Source organism: Rhinoderma darwinii, chromosome 1 (genome assembly GCF_050947455.1).
Source record: "Rhinoderma darwinii isolate aRhiDar2 chromosome 1, aRhiDar2.hap1, whole genome shotgun sequence".
NCBI classification, from domain to species: Eukaryota; Metazoa; Chordata; class Amphibia; order Anura; family Rhinodermatidae; genus Rhinoderma; species Rhinoderma darwinii.
The window spans coordinates 473,021,443-473,046,622 of NC_134687.1; the positions used below are offsets into that span (position 1 = coordinate 473,021,443).

General features: G+C 43.4%; 1 protein-coding gene across 2 annotated transcripts in view; it reads left to right on the forward strand.

The window, feature by feature from the left end:
- The first annotated feature begins 6,201 nt into the window (after positions 1 to 6,201).
- SCARB1 (scavenger receptor class B member 1) overlaps positions 6,202 to 25,180 on the forward strand; it is a 128,049-nt gene continuing 109,070 nt past the window's right edge. For both annotated transcript variants that reach the window (XM_075833571.1, XM_075833562.1), the window contains exon 1: positions 6,202 to 6,810. In XM_075833571.1, coding sequence (XP_075689686.1) covers positions 6,700 to 6,810 — 111 coding nt within the window. In that variant the 5' untranslated portion in view covers positions 6,202 to 6,699. The remainder of the gene's footprint in view (positions 6,811 to 25,180) is intronic.

The window sequence follows — 25,180 nt, forward strand, 5'->3', positions numbered from 1 at the left end:
CGGGACTTGCGGCCGAAATACGTCCGTCAATTACGGACGTAATTAGTGTGTGTGCACATACCCTAAAGCGACCATGAGAATGAAGAAACACACCCCAAAATATATCACCCTGTTTCTCCTGTTTTCAAAAATGCCCCCATTGTGACCCTAATGCATTGCTTGGACACAAGACAGGGCCCGAAAGGTAGGGAGCACCCGGAGGCTTTCAGGACTCATATTTTGCTTGAAAATGTTTTAGGCCCCACTGTACATTTGGAGAGGCTTTGAGCTGCCAGAACGATAGAAACTCCCCATAAACGACCCCATTTAGAAAACTAGACCCCATAAGGTATTTATTTAGGGGTATAGTAAGTATTTTTACACCACAGTTTTTTGCTAAATTTAATGCATATCAGGTGAAAAAAAATAAATTTCACTTTTTTCATAAAAGTATTTGTTTGAAGACCGATTTCTTTGTAAAGCGACCATGAAAATGAAGAAACACCCCCAAAATCTATCACCCTCTTTCTCCTGTTTTCAAAAATACCCACATTGTGGCCCTAATGCGTTGTTTGGAGACACGACAGGGCCCCAAAGGAAGGGAGCACCCGGAGGCTTTCAGGACTCATTTTGCTTGAAAATGTTTTAGGCCCCACTGTACATTTGGAGAAGCTTTGAGCTGCCAGAACGATAGAAACTGCCCATAAACGACCCCATTTCGAAAACTAGACCCCTTAAGGTATTTATCTAGGGGTATAGTTAGCATTTTGACAACACAGGTTTTTCGCTAAATATATTGGAATTAGTCTGTAAAAATTAAAATGTACTTTTTTTCTGAAACAACATATAAATTTTTATTATTTACAAGGAATAACGAAGAAAATGCACCCCAACATTTGTAAAGCAATGTCTCCCGATTACGACAATACCCCATATGTGGTAATAAACTGCTGTTTGAACCCACAGCAGGGCTCAGAAGGGAAGGAGCGCCATTTGGATTTATGATTTTGCTGGAATGGTTTTCGGTGCCATGTCGCATTTGCAATGCACTGGAGGGACCAAAACAGTAGAAACCCCCCAAAAGTGACCCCATTTTGGAAAAACCTTCAAGGAATTTTTCTAGGGGTATAGTGAGCATTTACACCCCACGGGTCTTTTGCAGAGTTTATTCGAATTAGGGCGCGAAAATTAATATCAAAATTTTTTCCACTAAAATGTTGCATTTTCTCATTTTCACAAGGGATAAAGAAGGAAAAAAACAACCATTTTTTATAAAGCAATTTCTCCCGAGTAAGGAAATACCCCATATGTGGTCATACGTTTTTTCATTAGAAATGAATTAACCCTTTCAGGACTGATCCAGTTTTTGCTTTCTTATTTTAGATTTTCCCTCCCCGCTTTCCAAGAGCCATAACTTTTTTATTTTTCCATCAATAGAGCGGTGTGCGGGCTTATTTCTTGCGGGAGGAGCTGCAGTTCTTATTGGTACCATTTTTTGGTACATAAAAAGTGATTCAAAAGTTGTATTACATTTTTTTTTTAGAGCGAAGGTGCCCAAAAAAAACAAACTGCGATTTTGGCGGTTTCAAATATTACATTTTTTTAAGGTGTGCACTGTGCAAATTAAATAATGGTATCTTGTAATAGTTCAGACTTTTACGGACGTAGCGATACCAATTTTGTTCATTTTTTTACATTACTTTAGAAGAAAAATGCGAAAAGGTGTTTTGTTTTTTTAACTTTAAAAAAAAAAATTCTCACTACTAATAACTATAATTCTTCTACACATTTTATTAATCAATCCCCTTAGGGGACTTGAGCCAGCGATCATTGGATCGCTGGTACAATACACTGCAATACTAATGTATTGCAGTATATTGTTATTCATACAGGCTTCTGTAACAGAGCGATCGCTGTTCCAGTCCGTTAGTACCGAGGGGGCCTGCTGTAATACACAGCCGACACCCACAGCGTATGGAGCGGGCTCAGAATGTGAGCCGGCTCCATACATCAACCGCCGCACCATGACGGGCAATTAAGTCATAGTGCGCAAAGGGGTTAATGCACAGCAGATGGTTCAAAGTGAAAATTGCAATTTTCCACTGATATGCCATTTTAGTGCATAATATGTTATGCCCAGTGTGTGCCACAGAAGACAAATACCTCATAAAACGTTAAGCGGGTTCTCTCGGGTATGGCGACGCCATATGTGTGGGCGCAAACTGCTGCTTGGGCACGCTGCAGGGCTCAGAAGGGAGGGAGCGCCATTTTGCTTTTGGAGCGCAGATTTTGCTTGGTAGTTTTTCTGTTTTGGGTTTCGCTGGTGTTTCAGTTTATAATGTGGGGGGCATATGTGAGCTGTGCGGGGTACATCAGGGTATATGTAATCTGTGCGGGGTACATCAGGGTATAATAAGAGGGTATAATAATGGGGTAAATAAATAATAATCCGCAGATATGTGGCCGGTGTCGCACTGATAAATGGCGCCCGATTTTATCCACTTTTGGAACACTCTGCACATTTTGCATCGCCATAATCTGAAAGCCAGAACTTTTTTATTTTTTCACCACCGGAGCCGTGTGAGGGCTTATTTGTTGCGGGACAATCTGTAGTTTTCATTGGTACCATTTTGGGGTACATGCTATTTTTTTTTTTATCACTTTTTGTTCAATTTTTTTGCAATCCTGAGCAAAAAACAGGAATTCTGACACCGTTTTTTAGGTTTTCTTTTTGCGGCGCTCACCGTATGCTATAAATGACATTTTTACTTTATTCTGCGTGTTTGTACGATTACGGCGATACCATATGTATATAGGTTTGGTCCTTTTTTTTAGGGTTTTGTACAATAAAATGACTTATTTATAAACAACAAAAATATCTGTGTCACCATATTCTGAGAGCCATAATTTTTTTATTTTTTAGTCAAAAAAGCTGTGTAAGGGCTTGTTTTTTGCGGGACGGATAGAAGTTTTTATTGGTATTATTTTCGGGTACATGCGACTTTTTGATCACTTTTTATTCTTTATTTAGGGAGCGGTGGTGACCAAAAAAATTGTGATTCTGTCGTCGTTTTTTATTGATTTTTTTTGGGGTGTTCATCGTGCGGGGAAAATAACATTACAGTTTTATAGTTTGGGTCGTTACGAACGCGGTGATACAAAATATGTGACTTTTTTAACGTGTTCATTTTTTTTCTATAATAAAAGTCTTATTATAGGAAAAAAAGCATTTAGTGTTTATAGAACTTATAACTTTTATTTTTACACTTTTTTTAAAACATTTTTATTACTTTTTTTTCTTGTCCCACTAGGGGACACTTAGTCTTGCAGCTTTGATCGCTGCTAGAGTACATTACACTACACACGTAGTGTGATGTACTCTAACTGTCATTGTGACGTGACTGTCACACTGACAGGAAGCAGAGGAGGAATGGCCAGAGGCTGTTCCTCCGAGGCTTCCGTGCATGGCAACCCGGAGGTCATTATCTGACCTCCGATTGCCGTGACAAGCATCGGTAGCCCCCACGATCACTTCGTGGGGGCTGCTGATGTGCTTCAAACCACTTAAATGCGGCGACGGCAATCCGTCGCCGCACTTAAGGGGTTAACTGCCGAAATTAGCGGCGATGGTCCGCTGTCCGGCGAGACTGATGTCTCAGCTGTCTAGGACAGCTGTCAGCGCGGGTCTGTCAGTGACAGTTTGAAATGCGGACGAAAATGCACGTCCTGGTGCGGGAACTAGCAGCCGACCAGGACGTGCATTTTCGTCCTTGGTCGTGAAAGGGTTAAAAAATGCCTTAGGCTGGGTTCACACGACCTATTTTCAGACGTAAACGAGGCGTATTATGCCTCGTTTTACGTCTGAAAATAGGGCTACAATACGTCGGCAAACATCTGCCCATTCATCTGAATGGGTTTGCGGACGTACTGTGCCGACGACCTGTCATTTACGCGTCGTCATTTGACAGCGGAAACCGCGTCGCAAAACTCGGCAGAAACGGCCCGAGAACGCCTCCCATTGATTTCAATGGGAGGCGTCGGCGTCTTTTTCCCGCGAGCAGTAAAACTGCCTCGCGGGAAAAAGAAGCGACATGCCCTATCTTCGGGCGCTTCCGCCTCCGACCTCCCATTGACTTCAATGGGAGGCAGGAGAAAGCGTGTTTTATGCCCGCGGCGCTCAATGGCCGCGGGCGAAAAACGGCGCGATAATTGCTGTTCACACGGAGTATTTTGGGGGAGGAATATCTGCCTCAAAATTCCGTTTGGAACTTTGAGGCAGATATTCCTCCCCCAAAATACTCCGTGTGAACATAGCCTTAAACTGGTTCAGCACCCTGGACAGTGACTTCCGATTCCAATATAAATGAAAAAAAGAAGTTCTGACTTACCGATAACTCCCGGCTTCTTCCTCCAGTCTGACCTCCCGGGATGACAATTCAGTCCAAGTGACAGCTGCAGCCAATCACAGGCCAAGTACAGGCTGCAGCCAATCACAGGCTGCAGCGGTCACATGGACTTCCGCGTCATCCAGGGAGGTGGGGCCGGATGTCAAGAGAGGGACGCGTCACCAAGGCAACGGCCGGGAGACCGGACTGTATGGTAAGTATGAACGTCTTTTTTTTATTCACAGGTTGCTGTATATTGTGATCGGAATTCACTGTCGAGGGTGCTGAAAGAGTTACTGCCGATCAGTTAACTCTTTCAGCACCCTGGACAGTGACTGACGTCGACTAGCCTCATCTCTATGATGGCGGCTGCGCGAAAATCACGCAGCCGCGCATCATACACTGATGACACATGGAGCTGTCAAGTGCCTTTTGCGCACGCAAAACGCTGCGTTTTTTGGCGTGCGCAAAACGCACACGCTCGTGTAAATGAGGCCTAAGGCCTCATGCACACGACCATAGCCATGTGCATGGCCGAGATTTTCGGGTCGGCCGCGGAGTGTCACCCGCAAATCGTGGGCCGTGCACATGGCCGTGTCCATTATTTCCTATGAGCCTGGACCACAGAACACAGCCGTAATAAGACAGGTCCGTTCTTTCTGCGGTCCAGGCTCCTGGGCCATGCATGGACTGTGGAAACCATGGTCGTGTGCATGGACCCATAGAAATGAATGGGGCCGCAATTCTCCCGTGGATTTTGGGGGGAATTGCGGCCACAAAAGCACGATCGTGTGCACGGGGCCTTAGTACTTTGAATTTATACATAACAACAATAGATGTGGTTTCAGGAAATACATCAAGTGTAAACTTTAGAATATGAACCAATATGATTTTATTTGGTTTTTATGACCTGTGACGAACTTACAGTATTAGGGCTTATTCAGACGAACGTATAATACGTCCGTGCTACGCGCGTGATTTTCACGCGCGTCGCACGGACCTATGTTAGTCAATGGGGCCGTTCAGACACTCCGTGATTTTCACGCAGCGTATGTCCGCTGCGTAAAACTCACGACATGTCCTATATTTTGTCGTTTTTCGCGCTACACGCACTCATTGTAGTCAATGGGTGCGTGAAAACCGCGCACGGCACACGGAAGCGCTTCCGTGTGCCGCGCGTGATGCGCGCTACAGTAGTCAAAACTATAAATGAAAACAGAAAAACAGTGTCATAATGATGGCGGCTGCGCGAAAATCATGCAGCCACGCATCATATGCTGATGACACACGGACCTTTTCACACAGAGGTTTTTTTTTAGCACTGATTTTGACACGGAAAACTACCCAAATCGACCACTATTAATTTCAATGGGAGGCAAAGGTGCTTCTTTTCCCGGGAAGCTTCTGGCCACTTGTGGAAAAAAACAAAAATGGCATGCTCTTCGAAGGATTTCCTCTTCTGACCTCCTGTTGAAATCAATGGGAGGCAAAAAAGCGGTACTCATTTGGAGCTTTTTATGCGGCAGTTCTTGCATTAGATTCAATGGACGCAGTCAAAAAATGTAGAAAAAAAAAACGTCAAACAAGACGGGCAACTTAAAATCTGCCTGTCAAAAAATCTTCGTAAAGACCGCCAAAAAGTGTTCACAACAAGTTTCAGCTGAGCAGAGAACACAGCTTGCTTGTCACGGTGGCATAAGAATGTCAAGCAGATGGTGTAGCGGTTTTCATAATAGACACTATGTGGCGCTGTTCCATTGAAGTGTTATGGCAGTACGTAGGAAAGCACGCACATCCTGTGTTTTGGAGATGCCGCAAAACATACTGTAGACTTTTGTATGCTGCTTTGAGTGCCTGCTGAATAAATAGTAGCAAAAGATGAGTAACGTTATTGAACACGCACGTATATGTTTTTTTACGTTTATTTGACCTATTTTTTACTTTACAGAAAGCCTGTATGAATACCACGACCACCACTACGTATGTACGTATTATATAACCCACAACAGAGCTCTCCCTCAGCCATTGCACAGAATCCCTACGCGGCAGCACATGATAAAGTTGCGGGACTGTATACAAGAACTATCCACATTTTCTGCTCTTGCTTTGTTTACTAGCAGTCCCAGCTCCTCCTCTCGGGAGTTCTTCCCTGACACTATGACAGGCTGGGGAATGGGGTGAGTTTGGGTAAGCGCACGCAGGGCGGGCCCTTACCTGCCCCTCGGAATAAAACGGGCTGAGAGGATGTCTGCCGTGCTGGAGGAGCGCGTATTTGTGAGCTGGAAAGCCGGCACGTCTTGTCCACGCCGTGTAGCCGCTGCAGCCTGAGGGAGTCATGACCAATAAGAAGTCCATAATCCTGGGGGTGATCGGCCTGCTGCTGGTGGCGTTCGGGGCAGTTCTGGTGTTTATGGTCCCGGTTATCATGAAGCAACAAGTGGAGAAGGTATGTGGTCGCAAAGCGGTGCTGGTCAGACAGGAGCACTTGTATATTATTCTCATGTAGAATGAGGGGAGGGGGTATTTGGGGCGGCAGGTCCCATGTCTCTGACTGAGGCGACCCCAGCGTTCTCTATGTACTCCTGCCCGGGACTCGTCTCCCTTCACGGATTTACACTGAACTCTATAGTAAACACCAGGACTGTAGCACTGCTCGGTCTGCTCCATCACCCGTCAGACTGGACCTCCGCAGCTGAGCGACCATTAATGACCATGTCTCCGGAGCTACGAGGGAACTGTCGCACGTGAGAACAGTCACAGCTGCGATTTGCTGACTGAAGTTTCTGATACACGTTTTTGTTCCCCCCCACACACTGCTGACATGTCGTGCGTTTTTAGTTGGAAGTTTCAGAAAGACAAAACTCCCTATATTTCTGTCTCCTACATGTTAAAGACTGATTTCCAAGGTTTCCTCCCTCTACACCTCATGTGTATTTTATTCTACATCATGTGTACTGGTTGTATGTCATGAGCCGCTAGACTGTATGGCTTTTCTACCCTGACTTTGAACTTGGATAAGTATATACATTGCTCAGCATTTCTAATCCGGTCTTCCCTCTATAAATGCTTACTCACAGGAGATCGGACTCTTATCACTACTTTATTCCCAATAATCTCTGCTTGGTTTATTCAGCATCAGATAAATGTCACCGTGATGTTCTAATTCCTTACTCATTGTGGAAAATGCATACAAAGTCCACCAAACTGGTCATAGACCGAACCTGACCTGGCACAGGAACGTTATTGGGGAATATTCACACCGTGCAGGGTTTCGTGTCACTCCTCCCCCCCCCCCCCCAACAATAGCTTGCAAATCCATATGTATCGTTAAATGTGCTGCGAATGTTGTCATTTGAACGTTGCGTTTGTTAACCGCTCAATAAGTTTGTTGCGTTGTTCTATTACAGCGTTCAGAACTTATTCACTGCTCGTCAAGCAGCCTGACGGGAAGACTTTACATTGTAACCGCATGATAAAAATACATTCAAGACTGGCGATGAAGAACCGTACGCTAAGTCAAGACACGCACGTGGGTTTTAAACAAGGTTTTGTTGCAGTTCTCAACTGCACTGTGTGAATAGACCTTTAGGGTCTATTCACATGGTGCTTCCAAAAGGCAGTTTATTGTCTCGCTTACCCCAAAGTTTGGACAAACTGATGTCGTTTTGATAAGATTTAAAAAGAAAAACAAAACCCTGCGTTTGCAGCAATAAATGATTTGGCCGCACTGCTGGAATAGATACGAGTTGTCTATGGTACTAATGTGCCCACACCAGGTAATGCATGCCCATGTAATATTGATATGAGTGTGGGGGTAACAATCAATCCGGCTTAGAATCATTAAAATTGCTTAGTCTTTTCTTTTGACACTTGGCTATTTTGTAACACTTAGGCTGGGTTGACGCAACTGTCAAAATTCCTTTTTTGTTGCCACGTCTGTGGCAAAAAAAAACTAATTTTGACTGCGAAGTGTGAAACTAGCCTTATGCTTATAGTTCAGCATCTGTAAAGGCCCATTTACACAAGAAGATAACTGGTCCTATTCCAATTCTAAACGTCCTCTTACCCGGCCCGTCCTGGGCTGTGTAAATGAGCGCCCATCAACAATCAGCGCTTGTTTGATCCTTTCACAAGGAGCTAGTATGAGGACAAGCGCTCGTTACTCCGATCGTTCCCATACGTCATTATCATGTCTGCTGCACGTCTCCCTGCTTACACATATTTTAGACTTTTAAAACAATACGATCCGCAGATGAATGAGCGTTATTGGTACCATTTATGGCTAGGTTTAGGTGGTGGTCAGACGGCTGATTTCCTTGTCTGAAAAATCCATTGTGGATTTGGCAGAGCATCTGCGTCAGAAATTGGTTTCATAATTTAGTTCAAATGGCACCATGTGCACGTTCCATAGGTATCCCTGATTTCAGGACCACTTTCAGATAGAAGGAAATGAAAGACCGGTTCTCGCTAAAGTTAAAATGAAATAATTTGTAATACAGATGGGGAATTTAGATTGTGAAACCCACTGGGGAGAGTAAGTGAGGACAACTTTCTGTACAGCGCTCTGGATTATGTTGGTGCTATATAAGAAAACAGCAATAATAAATTACATGTAAAACAGGCACCATATGGCAACAGAGTACCATGTCTGTAATATGGAGCGCACCATACAGAGCCCACCCGCACACCTTTGCCATGTGCATTGACTTGAGGCTATCTTCACACCGTGTACTTTGGTATACCGTTTTTTATATTTATTTGTATCTGTATACAAAAATGTGTGCCGTGTGTTTTTTGCGTGAGGGTCGAATGATAAAATATGCCACTTTGCAACAATATGGCGTACGCCCAGTGGCGTAGCTATAGGGGTCGCAGCGACTGCACCCAGAAGCCAGGGGGCCCCGCAGCCCCCCGTACCCCATCAGTGAAAAGTTACTATAGTAACTGGGGCTTATGTAATAAACTACACGGGCCCCTGTTACTATAGTAACTGACAGCACTTACCCTCTTCCTGGAGCGCATCAGAGGTTCTGACGTCACAGCGCTGTGCGCATCGCATAACGTCGATTGAGTGAGGACCTGCGGCCGAAGAGGAGGTAAGTTTAATTTTAGTGTCTTGCTGATGGGTTGGGGTCAGACACACGGGACCCCTGCTAATCAGCTGTTTTGAAGGGGTTGCAGCCGATCGGAATGAAGGTGAAGTAGCGCTCGTACGGTCACTTTCTCACACTGAATCGCCGACACAGACGTGTCAGCGATTCACAGTGTGAGCAAGTGAGGGAGATGAAGGGCAAGCAGCACTCGTTACGAGCTCTGCACCCCCTACAAGACCGCTGATTGGCGGGGCTCCCGGGAGTGGGACCCCGACCCATCAGCTATTGATGGCCTATACTGAGGATAGGCCATCATTGTTTAGGGACTAGACAACCTTTAAAGCCTACCGTGTTTTAGGCTTAGATACAGGACCCCAGCTTATACTGCAAAAGAATACTGTCTGCTGGACCCTGTATCTAAGCCTACATTAGGCTTAGATACAGGGTCCAACAAACAGTATCACACATGCACATGGGCCCTGTTCACATCACCACTGCCCTTCCGTTGAGAGGTTCCGTCTGGTTAACCCCTCAACGTAAAGGCAAACGGAAACCGTAGCTTCCGTTTGCATCACCATTTATCTCAATGGTGATGGAAACTTTGCTAATGGTTTCCTTTTGTCACCGTTGTGAACGGGTTCCGTTGTTTTGGCAGACTAAATAGCGCAGTCGACCATTCAAAACAACGGAACCCTGCCACAACGGTGACAAACGGAAATCTTTAGCAACGTTTCCGTCACCATTGAGATCAATGGTGAGGGAAACTGAAGTGGAGGTTTCAGTTTGCCTTTCTGTTGAGGGGTTAACCCGACGAAACCAATCAACAAAAGGGCAGCGGTGATGTGAACAGGCCCTTACTAATGTGTTTTTACAGGTTCAGTTGTTGGACTACGTCGGATTCGAGGACTACCTCGATGACTGCTTTTTTTTATTTTTAATAAAATGGTTAATTAGGGTGTTGTGGGGGTGTTTTATTTCAATAAATCTATTTTTTTTTCTATGTCTTTGTATTTTTTTTAACTTTATCGCTGCTAACTTACTAATGGTCGCTGGCAGATTGACAGTGTCCATTACTAAGGCGGGGCTTAGTGTTAGCCGGTGAAAAGGCTAACACTAACCACCATTATTACCCCAGTACCCACCACCACTAGGGGTGCCAGGAAGAGCCGGGTACGATCCTGTACCCGACCATCTGTAGTGATGGTCGAGCACTGGGGTGACCACCGGCTGGTACTAGGCTGGGAGAGGCCAAAAGCAGTGGCCCTTCCCACCCTGGTAATGCTAGCCTGCTGCTGCTGTTGTTGTATGTGGCTGGTTATGAAAAATGTGGGGGACCCCACGTCCTAATTTTTTTTTTTTATAAATGGACAGCACGATGTGGGGTTCCCCCATTTTTATAACCAGCCAGATACAACATAGCAGCAGCAGCCTAGCATTACCAGGATGGGAAGGGTCACAGTTTTTGGCCTTTCCCAGCCTAATACCAGACTGCGGCCGCCCCAGTGCCACTCTGTCACTACAGATAGTCGGGTACTAGATCATACCTGTCTCTTCCTGGTGGTGCTGGGTACCAGGGTAATAATGGGGATTAATGTTAACCTCGTCATGTCTAACCTTAAGACCCCCCCCCCCCCATAGGTATGGGCGTTGTGAATCAGCCAGTGACCATTATTAGGGCGGAAGTTATAAAGTTTAAACAAATACAAAGACATAGATAAAATATTTTATTGAAATAAAAATTCCACACAACCCTCGTTATCCATTTAATTGAGAATAAAAAAAAAACCAGTTATCGAAGTAGTCCTCGAATCAGAAGTAGTCCAACAAACGAAATTGTAAAAAAATAAACACACAAAAACAATTAGTATCACGTCAAAAAGGAAAATAATTATTCTTACCTTTCCTGGGTCCAGTGCTGGAGCTGCAATGTCAGCGAGCTGGGCCCTATATCTAATCCAATCATGTGTGATACGGTCTGCTGAGCCACTGTATCTAATCCTTTCATATGTGATACTGTTTGTTGAGCCACTGTATCTAATCCGATCATGTGTGATACTGTCTGCTGAGCCGCTGTATCTAATCTTATCCATAGCTTTAGGATCGTAGTGCTATAGACATGTAGATAGATATATATATATATATATGCGCGCACACTTATTTTTTTTGGGGGGGGGGGGGCACATATGTATTCAGTCCTTAGTGACGCCCCTGGCTGCTAGTGCTGCATTATTGGATCACTTAGGAGACCCGGCGATGGAGCTGAAGGCTGCGGGCCATCGGCCCTGAAGTTTGGGAGGGGGGGAGCAAGAAGAACCTTTGCTTCGGGGACCATGAGCCTTTAGCTACGCCCCTGCGTACACCTGAGCTGTTCGGTGCATTCCCCAGCAGATTTTTCTATCGTATTCTCAAAATGTAGGCCCATAACGTAATATGTACGGAGGCCTAAGGGCTTAACACTTCCGTATATCTGATCTGTATTCTTTCTTTTTATTTTTTTGCCATTGGAAAATTGATGCCAATACATTTAAATGGCTTAATTCACATTTACATTTTTTACGTGCAAGCCATTTATTTCAATATAGAACATGTTCTAACAGATCGTGTTTATCCCACACGATAAACGCTGTTTAAAAACTACTAGAATTGCTGTATTTTGGTTTTGCCTCACCCAAAAAGATTAATGAAGTGATCAAAAAGTTGTACTAAAAAAAAAATACATCTCAGACTCAAACCGCTCCATCAATAGAAAAATGTTATGGGTCCCAGAATATGATGAAACAAAGGCATTTTTTTTTTTTTTTTGCATTGCACCCCACGAAAAAAGTATTAAATTTTTTGTTACATTAAAGGGGTTTTCCAGCTAATAACAGGTTTATGCTCCTTTAAATGTAAAGAGTATTGCTTACATATATAGATGGCCTCTCTGCCGTTCAGATGCATGATTCCTCCTACTTCCACTGGAATCGGCACTAGGTGCCTGATCATGGTGCTGTATTCTTAAGGTCAGTCCACACGTAGCGTAAATACTGCAGATTTTTCCTAACTGATTTTGTTGCGGAAAATCCACAGCATAATACAGTATCAGCAAAGTGTATGAGATTTGAAAAAATCTCATCCGCATGTTGCGTAAAAATTGACTTTGCGTAATCGCTGCTTATTTCTTGTAGGTTTTTCCCACCATTGAATTCAATAGGTAGGTAAAGCGCGCAACAAATCGCAGATTAGCGTTTTTGCTGTGGAAAAGCAATGGTGCGGCTGCAAACTACTCGGCTGACGTTTTATCCCAGCAGAGGCCGGCCTGACGGAATTTTGAGGCTGCTTTATCTGCCTACAAAAAAAAAAACTGAACACTGTGTAAAAGTTAATTTTCTGATCAGATAGTTCACACACAGTCAGAGACAGATCCCCCTCGAAAATAAATACAATTCTGATATTCTGTTTTCATTATTTAGGGACTTCAATGTGAAATAACGGGGTGGAAAACTGTAGTGTATCTGAATGTCCCATTTATTGTACCTAAAATTTCTCCCATTTACCACTGGAAAAGCCAAAATTTCCTACATCACAATCCAGCTGGTATAAAGCACATGATTCAAAAGTTTTTGGTACTGTGCATAGATCTGGCAATTAATCGAAAAATTACCGAATCCAAAATTTAGCGCAATTAACGTACGTCATCTTGTGCATTTCGGTTTCTTCAATGTTTTTTTTTTTTCCCAGTTTCATCTTTATCTCCGTCCTCTGGATGCAGATACAGTTGATTCCAATGGTAGAGCAGGGAGCCATAAAGTCCCTGCTCTACCATTCAGTATGTATCACCGTACGCTCACCGCTCAGCGCAGACAGGCAAGAGGCAGTGATGTCATCGCTCCTGTCTGCGCCGATCCATACAGACCGGAAGAGCAGAGGGATCTCCTCCACTCGTCGTTGGAACAGGTTTGGGGGGTTAGATCTATTTTTACCACTTTATTAGCGATTTTCGATTTATGCAAATGAGTTGTTTAATGCCCAAGTGGGTGTATTTTTACTTTAGGCCAAGTGGGCGTTGTACAGGGGAGTGTATGATGCTGACCAATCAGCCTCATGCACTCCTCTCCATTCATTTACTCAGCGCATAGGGATCCTGCTAAATCCTTATGTGCTGTCTTATACGAACACCTTAACAATACTGAAGTGTTTAAACATTCCCAGGGATGTCTATTCACAATCTCTGCACTTCGTTACGGTTTCTATGGTAGTTACAGCAGAGGAATCTTGATCTCGTTGTAACCTATCATTTACAGCGAGATCTCGCGAGATTACGTCTCCTCTGCTATAACTACCACAGACAGAGTAACGAAGTGCAGAGATTGTCAATAGACATTCCGTGGAATGTCTATTCACTGTCTAAACACTTCAGTATTGTTAATGTGTTACTATAAGACAGCACATAAGGATCTAGCAGAATCCCTATGTGCTGTCTAAATGAATGGAGAGGTGTGCATGATACTGATTGGTCAGCGTCATACACTCTCTGTACAACACCCACTTGGTCTAAAGTAAAAATACGCCCACTTGGGCTTTAAGCAACTCATTAGCATAAATCTAAAAACGCTAATAAAGTGGTAAGAACAGATTGTTTTATTAAATAAAAAGCATTACTGTCACCTACATTATAGCGCCGATCTCCTTATGTAGGAGACAGGGCACTTATAATGTGGTGACACAGCCTCTTTAAGCTTACTAAAATAACTACAAATGTGTCGGTCAGTCATGTCTGCTCATTACAGTGGAGTCACTGACAGCTTCCAGTCACGTTCATTGAACATATGACGTGTGACATTGGATGATAACTTTCATGTGATCTGTGTTAATTAAATAGATCCCACATCCTGCACTCCATATGTATCATATGCTTTCTGGTGAATAATCCATTTTTAATTCAAAGAGAATCTCCGGTTTGGAGTTATTCCAATTATATAGTGGGGGGGGGGGGGGGGGGGGAACGCCAAAAAATAAATACCAGCACATACTGCAGATTTTCTGCAACTGACTTCGTTGTGGAAAATCTGCAGCGTAATACAGTAGCAGGAAATCCCCTCGTGCTGCGTAAATGAGCGGGAAAAAATGCTCAAATTAGTCCGCAGCGTGTCAATTGTATTTGCATAATTTCTGCTTCTTTGTTCCCCATTGAATTCAATGGGGCGGTTAAAACCCGCTACAAATAGCAGATGTTGTGTCTTTTGCAGCGGAAAAGCTAATAAAAAGAAAAATCAAATACTTATCCAGAATTCTGATCCAGGCAGGACTCCTGGGATGACGTTTCATCTTATGTGACAGCTGCAGCGGTCACATGGGATAAAATGTCATTCTGGGGTGCGTGTGTAGGTGTGTGTGGAACTGCACCACAATTTGGTGCGTCGTTTCGGACAGAATTTTCTGCGGCCGCCAGGGTGGATACAGCGTATCCGACCTGTGGGAACCTGGCCTTAGGGTAAAGCTGTGGTGACTTTGCTTGATATCCCACTACAGTAATTTACTTGGAGGTTCAGTGCTCTGTTGCACAGCGGGAGTTGGAGGAATGGTTGGCCCTTGTTGGTGAGATGTTTGGCAGTGTATGAGTAGCTCTAGTGCAGCACCTTCTCGAATGTAAGCCAGTTGTATCCCCCATTCAGAATATCGGCTAAGTAAAGACTTATTGCTGTGTCCTTCTACAAGGCTATACAAATCGATGTAACTTATGGGTATGTAACTTCATGCAAGTGCCTCTGACCCTTATTTAAAAAGACAAATGAGTACTTGAGTCATTCTTTTATAATACCTAACATAAATCTATATGTAAATAAAATGACACTCTGCGTTACATAGTAAATGGTGGAGCAGGGACTGTCGGTTCTCTGCTCCACCATCAGATTACACAGCTTTCAGTTGCATTGCTGGGTCTCCTAAGTGACCCAACAATGCAGCACTAGCAGCCAAGGGCGTCACTAGGGTCTTAAAACGTCAGGGGAAATAGCCCTAATACAAAATGTGTGTGTGTGTATATAGGAGACATTATTCTTAATAAAATGGTTAGTGAGGGGGGTGTCTTTTTTTTTTTTTTTTTTGTTTCAATAAAATATTTTTTCTATGTCCTTGTGGTTTTTTTCAACTTTATTATTACCACCTTCGTAATGGCTGCTGGCTGACAGCGTCCATTACTAAGGCAGTGCTTAAAGAGACTCTGTCACCACATTATAAGTGCCCTGTCTCCTATATAAGGAGATGGGCGCTGTAATGTAGGTGACAGCAGTGCTTTTTATTTCGAAAAACGATCTATTTTTACCACTTTATGAGCGATTTTTAGCTTTATGCTAATTCGTTTCTTAATGCCCAAGTGGGCGTGTTTTTACTTTAGACCAAGTGGGCGTTGTACAGAGGAGTGTATGACGCTGACCAATCAGCGTCATACACTTCTCTTCATTTACACTGCACTAGCGATATAGTTATATCACTATGTGCAGCTACATACACAAGCCCTAACATTACTACAGTGTCCTGATAATGAATACACATGACCATCCAGCCTGGACGTCATGTGTACTCAAAATCCTGACACTTCTGACTCTTTTCTGTGAGATTCCAGCAACAGATACGAAATCTCGTTTAGCTTCGAGATCTCGTGAGATTTCGTATCCGTTGCTGGAATCTCACAAAAAAAGAGTCAGAAGTGTCAGGATTCTGAGTACACATGACGTCCAGGCTGGATGGTCATGTGTATTCATTATCAGGACACTGTAGTAATGTTAGGGTTTGTGTATGAGGCTGCACATAGCGATATATCTATATCGCTAGTGCAGTGTAAATGAATGGAGAGGAGTGCATGATGCCGATTGGTCAGCGTCATACTCTCCTCTGTACAACGCCCACTTGGTCGAAAGTAAAAGTACGCCCACTTGGGCATTAAGAAAGCTCATTAGCATAAACTTAAATCGCTCCTAACTTTGTGAAAAAAGATCGTGTTTTTTTAAATAAAAAGCATTACTGTCACCTACATTACAGCGCCGATCTCCTTATGTAGGAGATAGGGCACTTATAATGTGGTGACAGTCTCTTTAATGTTATGCTGGTGCAGAGGCTGACGCTAACCCCCATTATTACCTCGGTACCTACCGCCACCAGGGGTACTGGGAAGAGCCGGGTACGAACTAGTACCCGACCATCTGTACTCTGTCAATCAGCCGGCGGCCATTACTAAGGCGGCAGTAATAAAAGTTTAAAAAAACCACTAAAGACATAGAAAAAATATTTTATGGAAATAAAAACCCCCACACAACCCTCATTAACCATTTTATTGATAATAAAAATAAGTAAAAATCAGTCATCGACGTTCTCCTCGAATCCAACGTAGTCCACCGACCGAACCTGTAAAAAATAACAAAACACAAAAACTATTAGTAACACGTGGTAGGTAGGCTTAAATACAGGGCTCATGTGTGATGGTGTCTGTTGGACCCTGTATCTAACAAAGCATACTGCAAGGTGGTCTTTAGATACAGGGTCCAGCAGACAGTCTTATACAGTAGAAGATTACTGTCTGCTGGAGCCTTGTATCTAAGCTTACCATGTGGTAGGCTTACATACAGGCTCCAACAGACAGTATCACATATGGGCCCTGTATCGAGGCTTACCATGTGGTTATATAAGATGCTTAGATACAGGGCCCCAGCAGACAGTAATCTTATACAGTACAAGATTACGGTCTGCTGGGGCCCTGTATATAAGCCTACCATGTGATTATCTTAGATACAGGGGCCAACAGACAGCATCACACAATCTGTGATCCTGTCTCATGGGCCCTCTAAGCCTGCTACATCGTAGGCTTAAAGGGGTTTTCCAGTTCCTAAACATTGATGGCTTCTCCTCAGGATAGGCCATCAATAGCTGATTGGTCAGGATCTGACTCCCGGGACCCCGCCAATCCGCTGTTTTGAAGGGGCCACAGTGCTCGTACAAGAGCTGCTTCCCCTTCGTTTCCCTCACTTGCTCACACTGTGAATCGCCGACGCGGATTCACATTGTGAGCAAGTCACTGGAATGAAGGTGAAGCTGCTCTCGTACGAGCGCTGTGGCCCCTTCAAAACCGCTGATAGGTCAGGGTCTGACTCCCAGGACCCCGCCAATCCGCTTCAGCAGACAGGGATATTAATCTTACTCTTTAGCCGCAGCCTCAGTTACTATAGTAACTGGTGGCGGGCCCCCTGGCTTCGAGGCCCGGTCGCCACTGATGGCGTCTATTGTCTGCGCTGAATTTCAGTTACTTTTTTTTTTTTTTTTTTTTAATTATTGCCCAGCCCTACTAAAACATATATTAAAAAAAAACAAAAAAAAACTAACTTTTCAAAAATTTTTGTCTGTTAGGCTAAAACAAATGGTTATAAACGGAGGCTCGGATCTTTGAGACAGATGAGAGCAAACACAATTGATTAGACAAACACAACCATTATCCAAGGGCAGTGTGCAGAGGTGTAACAGTTTATGCTGTGTGATATTGTATTATGAAAATCTGGGTGGTTGTGCAGCCTCTTCAGTCATATGATGTCTTAATGTCTACAATTATGCACACCCTCGGGTGATCGCACCATAATGGTGAGATACAGCGTCACTGAGCTTTTTACATAATCCAAAAAAAAACCTGTTTCCGATGTGTAATAGCTGCACATTCTGTAATGATACAGTTTGAGCTCTTGGAAAAAGGTCACTTAAGCCAGGGCTACACCTAGACTTTTTGTAGTGCTACTGATACTTGGCTGTAAAGCATGAGTACTTTACTCTAGAATCTGTTTAATCTCCTAAATCTGGTGAAAAGAAAGCCGTCTGGTATGGTTGTGAGTATTGTAGAGACTGCAGTGGATAAGTAAATGGAGTAGTTTAGAATATGAAAACTTGGTAGTGAGGTCAGACATTGTAAAACACCTACTTGAAATAACAAATCTTAAGGCGAAGTTCACACGGGGCGGATATGTTGTGTAAAGGTACACCGCGTATCCGCTTCCGTGTCCGCAGGGAATTCTGGGTGAAACTTCAGAAATTGTGGTGCATTTTTTTCGCCTGGAATGTCTGCGGCGGAAAGTTTTAGCATTAGCTGGCCTCTTGGGATGACACTTCATCTGGGAAGCCTGCTGGTGATTTGGCTGCAGCGGTCACATGAAATAAAACCATCTCAGGAGGCCGGCCTGCAGAAAGTCAGAGGTAAGGCCTCATGCACACGACCGTAGCCGTGTGCACGGCCGTGATTTTCTGGTTGGCCGGCTGCGGACTGTCAGCCGCAGGCCGCCCGCAAATCGTGGGACATGCACATGGCCGCGGCCATTGTTTTCAATGAGCCCGGACCGCAGAACCGGGCCGTAATAAGACATGCCTGTTCTTTCTGCGGTCCGGGCTCCCGGGCCGTGCACGGACCGCAAAAACTACGGTCGTGTGCACGGCCCCATAGAGAAGAATGGGGCCGCAATTCTCCCGTGGATTTTCGGGGGAATTGCGGCCGCAAAAACACGGTCGTGTGCATGAGGCCTAAGTATAAGGTGTTGTGTTTTTTGTTTTTTTTTCTAAGTTCCGATTCCACCGCAAAAGTTGCAAGTTTTACATCCCCATTGAATTCAATGGGGTAAAACCTGCAACAAAATATTGGCTATTCCGCAACCCCAATTTACATGCTGTGGCTTAAACTGCACTGCAGGTCAATTTATGTGCGTAATCTCTGCATATCATGGACGCAGCATGTGGATGAGATTTCTTGAAATCTCAACCACTTCTCTGCTACTGTATTATGCTGCAGTTTTTCCGCAACGAAAATCTGCGGTATTTATGCCACGTCTGTACTAGCCCTAAGGCTGGGTTCCCATAGGTCTGATACGCTGCATAAAAATCACGCAGTACAGTCCACCTGAATTTCTGCTGTGGAATGCAGCGCTGGAAGAAAAAAAAAAAAACGTCCATAATTACCCCTTCTCTGCACGTAGTCCGGCCTCCCTAGATGTTGCTTTTGTGTTGCGGGTTTTCCCCATTGAATTCAATAGGGATTCAAAACCAGCAACAGAAAGCCAAGAGCTGCGACTTTCGGCGGAATCGCAGCGATTCCGCTGCAAAAAAACTCGGGGAAAAATAAATCCTACTTGCACAGAACGCTTTCCTTCCTGCAGTCCGGCCTCCCGGGATGACGTTTCTCCCCATGTGACCGCTGCAGCCAATCACAGGCTTCAGCGTCACATGGCATGTAAAGTCGTCTTGGGAGGCCAGACTATGCGCTTTTTTTCTGCCAGCGCTGCATTTTGCAGCAGATGTGGTACAGTTTTTGGGACGGAAGGTGCTGCTGGTTCCAGGTCTGATACGCTGCGCAGTTTTTACGCAGCGTATCCGACCCGTGGGAACCTGGCCTAAGTGCTGCAGATATTCAGCAGTGCTTCGTTGTGGAAATTCTGCAGCATATCTAGCCTGTGGGAGCATACCCTTATAGAGAAAACAAGCACAAAACCTACAACCTATGTAAATGCTCTTTCACATGTCCAATATCCGCACTGCCATATTATTATTTTTTTTAGGATTGGATCACAGTACAAAGGGAGAGGGGAAACCTTTTGTAAGGAAATACTATGACATTTTTTCTCTTGTGCCAACAATGTGATCCATATTTGCTCTAAAAAGACTTGAGAAAGCACATCACATTCCTGAGATACGTTACTATTTTATTGAAGGTTTCTTTCTGGATTTTGAACCTAAATTTTCCCTAAAATAGCCAGGCCATCAATAAGATTTAGGAGCTAAGTCATTTCCCTGCCAAGGACATATGTGATAAGTCTTTGATACGAAGGCCGGATACACTGTGTAAAAAAAAAAACAAAAAAAACAAAAAACAGCATATCCGACCTGGAGCCAGTACCACATTCTGTCCAAAAAAACGCACCATTGTGGTGCGATTTTTCGGCCGGAATTTCTGTTGCGGAAAGCAGCGTTAAGAAAAAAACGTTTCATACTTGCCTTGGCTATTGTCATGACGCATTCCTCCTTTGCCGTCTGGTCCGTCCTCCCTGGATGACTCTGCAGCCCATGTGACCGCAGCTGCGGTCACATGGGATGAAACGTCATCCCCGGGGGCTGGACTGGAGGAAGAACAGGGAGTTCTGGGTAAGTGGTGGTTTTATTTTTGTTTGAGCTGCGTTTTTCTGTGCAACACTGTCTTTCTGTTGTGGGTATTGCATCCCCATTGAAGTCATTGGGGGAAACCTGCAACACACAACGAAAACGCAGCATATATTGACATTCTGTGGATATAAATTCCGCACCGCAGGTGAATTAAACGGTTTTTTTTTTTGGTTTTTTTTCTGTTGCGTGAGCTTGATATTTTGAAAATCTCATCCACTTTCCTGATACTGTAAATGCTGCGGAATTTCCACACAGGATTGCGTTGCGGAATTTCCGCAGCATTTATGCTATGTGGGAACCCGGCCTAACTGCTCTAACGCAGAGTTGGTTGCAGCTAGAGCTGCAATCCAGTTCTTGTTTGAAAGCTAAGATTCTTGGCTCTAGCATGAGCTAGTGCAGGTTGAAGTGAGAGGTGAATATATTTACAGCCCTCACTTTAGTCGTGGAGAGGAGGGGGTGGCTGGGGGATGTGCTGGGAGCATGCAGGGGGAGGAATAGAAGCTGTCATTGTATGGCCATAGATGAGAGGGAGAATAACCTGAACTTTTCTGCATGTTATCACCCTTTTATCAATCGGAGCGCATACTTGCTCTCCTCATATGCTTCATTTTTTTTTTCTTTATACTTTACAACCTGGACATTAGCCAGTGTCTGGATTTGAAACCTCAATAAGGATTGTTCATTTTACACAGTCCCTATCTGGTCTTTAATGTAAAATCCGCTGACCCCTTCTTTTGGGATAGCCATCCTGACAAGAGAGGAATATCTGATACAGCTCTGATGGATGGAAAAGATTCCCGCTGTCAGACTGTTTATGGTGACTTATCATGGGCTGAAAATATTGTCTCCACAAAAAAAAATCTGTATTAAGGCACTAGGTTACGTTAATCGATTATTGATCAGGTTTAGGCTTTATTCAGATGTTCCGGTCAATTTGTGTCTTTTTCCTGAGATTTTAGCAGAATCGCTGCAAAATGAAGCAAACCTACTGAAATTAAAACGTCACTGTGCTAAAAATGCAAGAAAAGCCACTGACTACTGAAAAATGACAAGTCCTTTTGGAAGGTCTAGGGTTAAGAATTCGGGCAGATCCTTAGCTCTTGCAGTTTGACTACAGTTAATGTTTTAACTTGCCCTATCGGTTTTGGCTTTGCTAACCGTAAACTTTGCTGAAGATCTCATTACATGTTCTAAAAGTATACATCTTGCTCATGGATTGCACTTTACACAGCCTCGTATAGAACTTAAAAAAAAAAATTATGGAGACGAAGGTCTGTAACCTATGGCACAATCTGTTGACCAGTCTGTGTGCCAAAGTTTAAAGAACATCTGACCTAAACTCTTTTGACCTGGTTTATAGAAACTAGGGCTTCCAAAGGGAAGGAAGCATGTTTAACAGCAGCTTATAGTAGTTTACAAAATACCCTTTTGCATCTCCAGTTGTATGAAGTATTTTATTTGATTACTGTAATATTTCCAGGTTTGTATGTGCTTGATTGATCGTGGGAACGAGTGCAAAGGAGCAATGAAGGCTAGTAGGAGCCTGCAAAGTATTTAAATCACTCTACAATAAGCCAGAAGTACAAGATTTTCTAACAGTCAATGAAGACAGTAGTGATGATACACAAAGAATGTTCAGCTGGAAGCTAAAATTCTCTTTCTGTTTAAGCAGGTACAGAATATCTAGATTTCACCTCCTTCCCAAACACTGAACACTTCTGATTGTTCCTGGCCTTCGGCATAATGAAACCTGCATGTCTGGGGTTTAAAACTTCCTATTTACGCCACAAATTAGAATTGTTGCTCCTCTTCTACCGAAAGACAATTATTGTTTGTCATAAAATTGGTTGTAAAGGCTATGTAAACTGTTTTTGAAGTTGAATTATTTTTATTTTAATTATACAGGGTGGGCCATTTATATGGATACACCTAAATAAAATGGGAATGGTTGTTGATATTAACTTCCTGTTTGTGGCACATTAGTATATGGGAGGGGGGAAACTTTTCAAGCTGGGTGTTGACCATGGCGGCCATTATTAAGTCGGACATTTTGTATCCAACTTTAGTTTTTTCAATGGGAAGAGGGTCATGTGACACATCAAACTTATCGAGAATTTCACAAGAAAAACAATGGTGTGCTTGGTTTTAACGTTACTTCATTCTTTCATGAGTTATTTACAAGTTTCTGACTACTTATAAAATGTGTTCAAAGTGCTGCCCATTGTGTTGGATTGTCAATGCAACCCTCTTCTCCCACTCTTCACACACTGATAGCAACACCGCAGAAGAAATGCTAGCACAGGCTTCCAGTATCCGTAGTTTCAGTTGCTGCACATCTCGTATCTTCACAGCATAGACAATTGTCTTCAGATGACCCCAAAGATAAAAGTCTAAGGGGGTCAGATTGGGAGACCTAGGGGGCCATTCAACTGGCCCACGACTACCAATCCACTTTCCAGGAAACTGCTCATCTAGGAATGCTCGGGCAGCACTTGCAACACATTTTATAAGTGGTCAGAAACGTGTAAATAACTCATGAAAGAATAAAGTAACGTTAAAACCAAGCACACAATTTTTTTTCTTGTGAAATTCTCGATAAGTTTAATGTCACATGACCCTCTTCCCATTGAAAAAACTAAAGTTGGATACAAAATGGACGCCATGGTCAACACCCAGCTTGAAACGTTTCCCCCCTCCCATATACTAATGTGCCACAAACAGGAAGTTAATATCACCAACCATTCCCATTTTATTTAGGTGTATCCATATAAATGGCCCACCCTGTAGAACTCTATTATGTGATTGTACAACTTTTAAATAGTTTTTTTTATAAAAAAAAATTGTAATGTAACCTGTATACATAGAAGCTGTATTTTGCCTTCTAAGCTGAATCCTCAGGTTTGCAGGAGTGATGACTTCGGTGAGCACTGGTCCTGCTTGTCTCTGACATGCAGGATCCACCTGTTATCGATCACATCTAATTTCATGAACTTAGACGTGATCTATAGTAGCTGGATCCTCTGTGTCAGAGATGCAGGACCAGCCCTCACCGAAGCAGTCAGTCCGGTGATATTGAAGGATTCAACTTAGACTGCAAGATACAGCTCCTAAGTATACAGGAGATAAATATCAACATAAAAGAAAAATATAATAAAAAAAATAAATATAATATATACAATACCGTTCAAAAGTTTAGGGTCACTTAGAAGTTTCCTTATTTTTGCAAGAAAAGCAGTTTGTTTTTTTTTCAATGAAGATAACATTAAATTAATCAGAAATACACTCTATACATTGTTAATGTGCTAAATGACTATTCTAGCTGCAAACGTCTGTTTTTTTTTTAATGCAATATCTACATAGGTGTATAGAGGCCCATTTCCAGCAACCATCACTCCAGTGTTCTAATGGTACATTGTGTTTGCTAACTGTGTTAGAAGGCTAATGGATGATTAGAAAACACTTGAAAACCCTTGTGCAATTATGTTAGCACCGCTGTAAACAGTTTTGCTCTTTAGAGGAGCTATACAACTGACCTTCCTTTGAGCTAGTTGAGAATCTGGAGCATTACATTTGTGGGTTCGATTAAACTCAAAATGGCTAGAAAAAGAGAGCTTTCATGTGAAACTCGACAGTCTATTCTTGTTCTTAGATATGAAGGCTATTCCATGTGAGAAATTGCCAAGAAACTGAAGATTTCCTACAACGGTGTGTACTACTCCCTTCAGAGGACAGCACAAACCGGCTCTAACCAGAGAAGTGGGAGGCCCCGCTGCATAACTGAGCAACAAGACAAGTACATTTGAGTCTATAGTTTGAGAAATAGACCCCTCACAGGTCCTCAACTGGCAGCTTCATTAAATAGTACCCGCAAAACGCCAGTGTCAAGGTCTACAGTGAAGAGGCGACTCCGGGATGCTTGCCTTCAGGGCAGAGTGGCAAAGAAAAAGCCATATCTGAGACTGGCTAATAAAAGGAAAAGATTAATATGGGTAAAAGCACACAGACATTGGACAGAGGAAGATTGGAAAAAAGTGTTATGGACAGACGAATCGAAGTTTGAGGTGTTAGGATCACACAGAAGAACATTTGTGAGATGCAGAACAACTGAAAAGATGCTGGAAGAGTGCCTGACGCCATCTGTCAAGCATTGTGGAGGTAATGTGATGGTCTGGGGTTGCTTTGGTGCTGGTAAAGTGGGAGATTTGTACAAGGTAAAAGGGATTTTGAATAAGGAAGGCTATCACTCCATTTTGCAACGCCATGCCATACCCTGTGGACAGCGCTTGATTGGAGCCAATTTCATCCTACAACAGGACAATGACCCAAAGCACACCTCCAAATTATGCAAGAACTATTTAGGGAAGCAGTCAGCTGGTATTCTATCTGTAACGGAGTGGCCAGCGCAGTCACCAGATCTCAACCCCATAGAGCTATTGTGGGAGCAGCTTGACCGTATGGTACGCAAGAAGTGCCCATCAGGCCAATCCAACTTGAGGGAGGGGCTTCTGGAAACATGGGGTGAAATTTCTCCCGATTACCTCAGCAAATTAATAGCTAGAATGC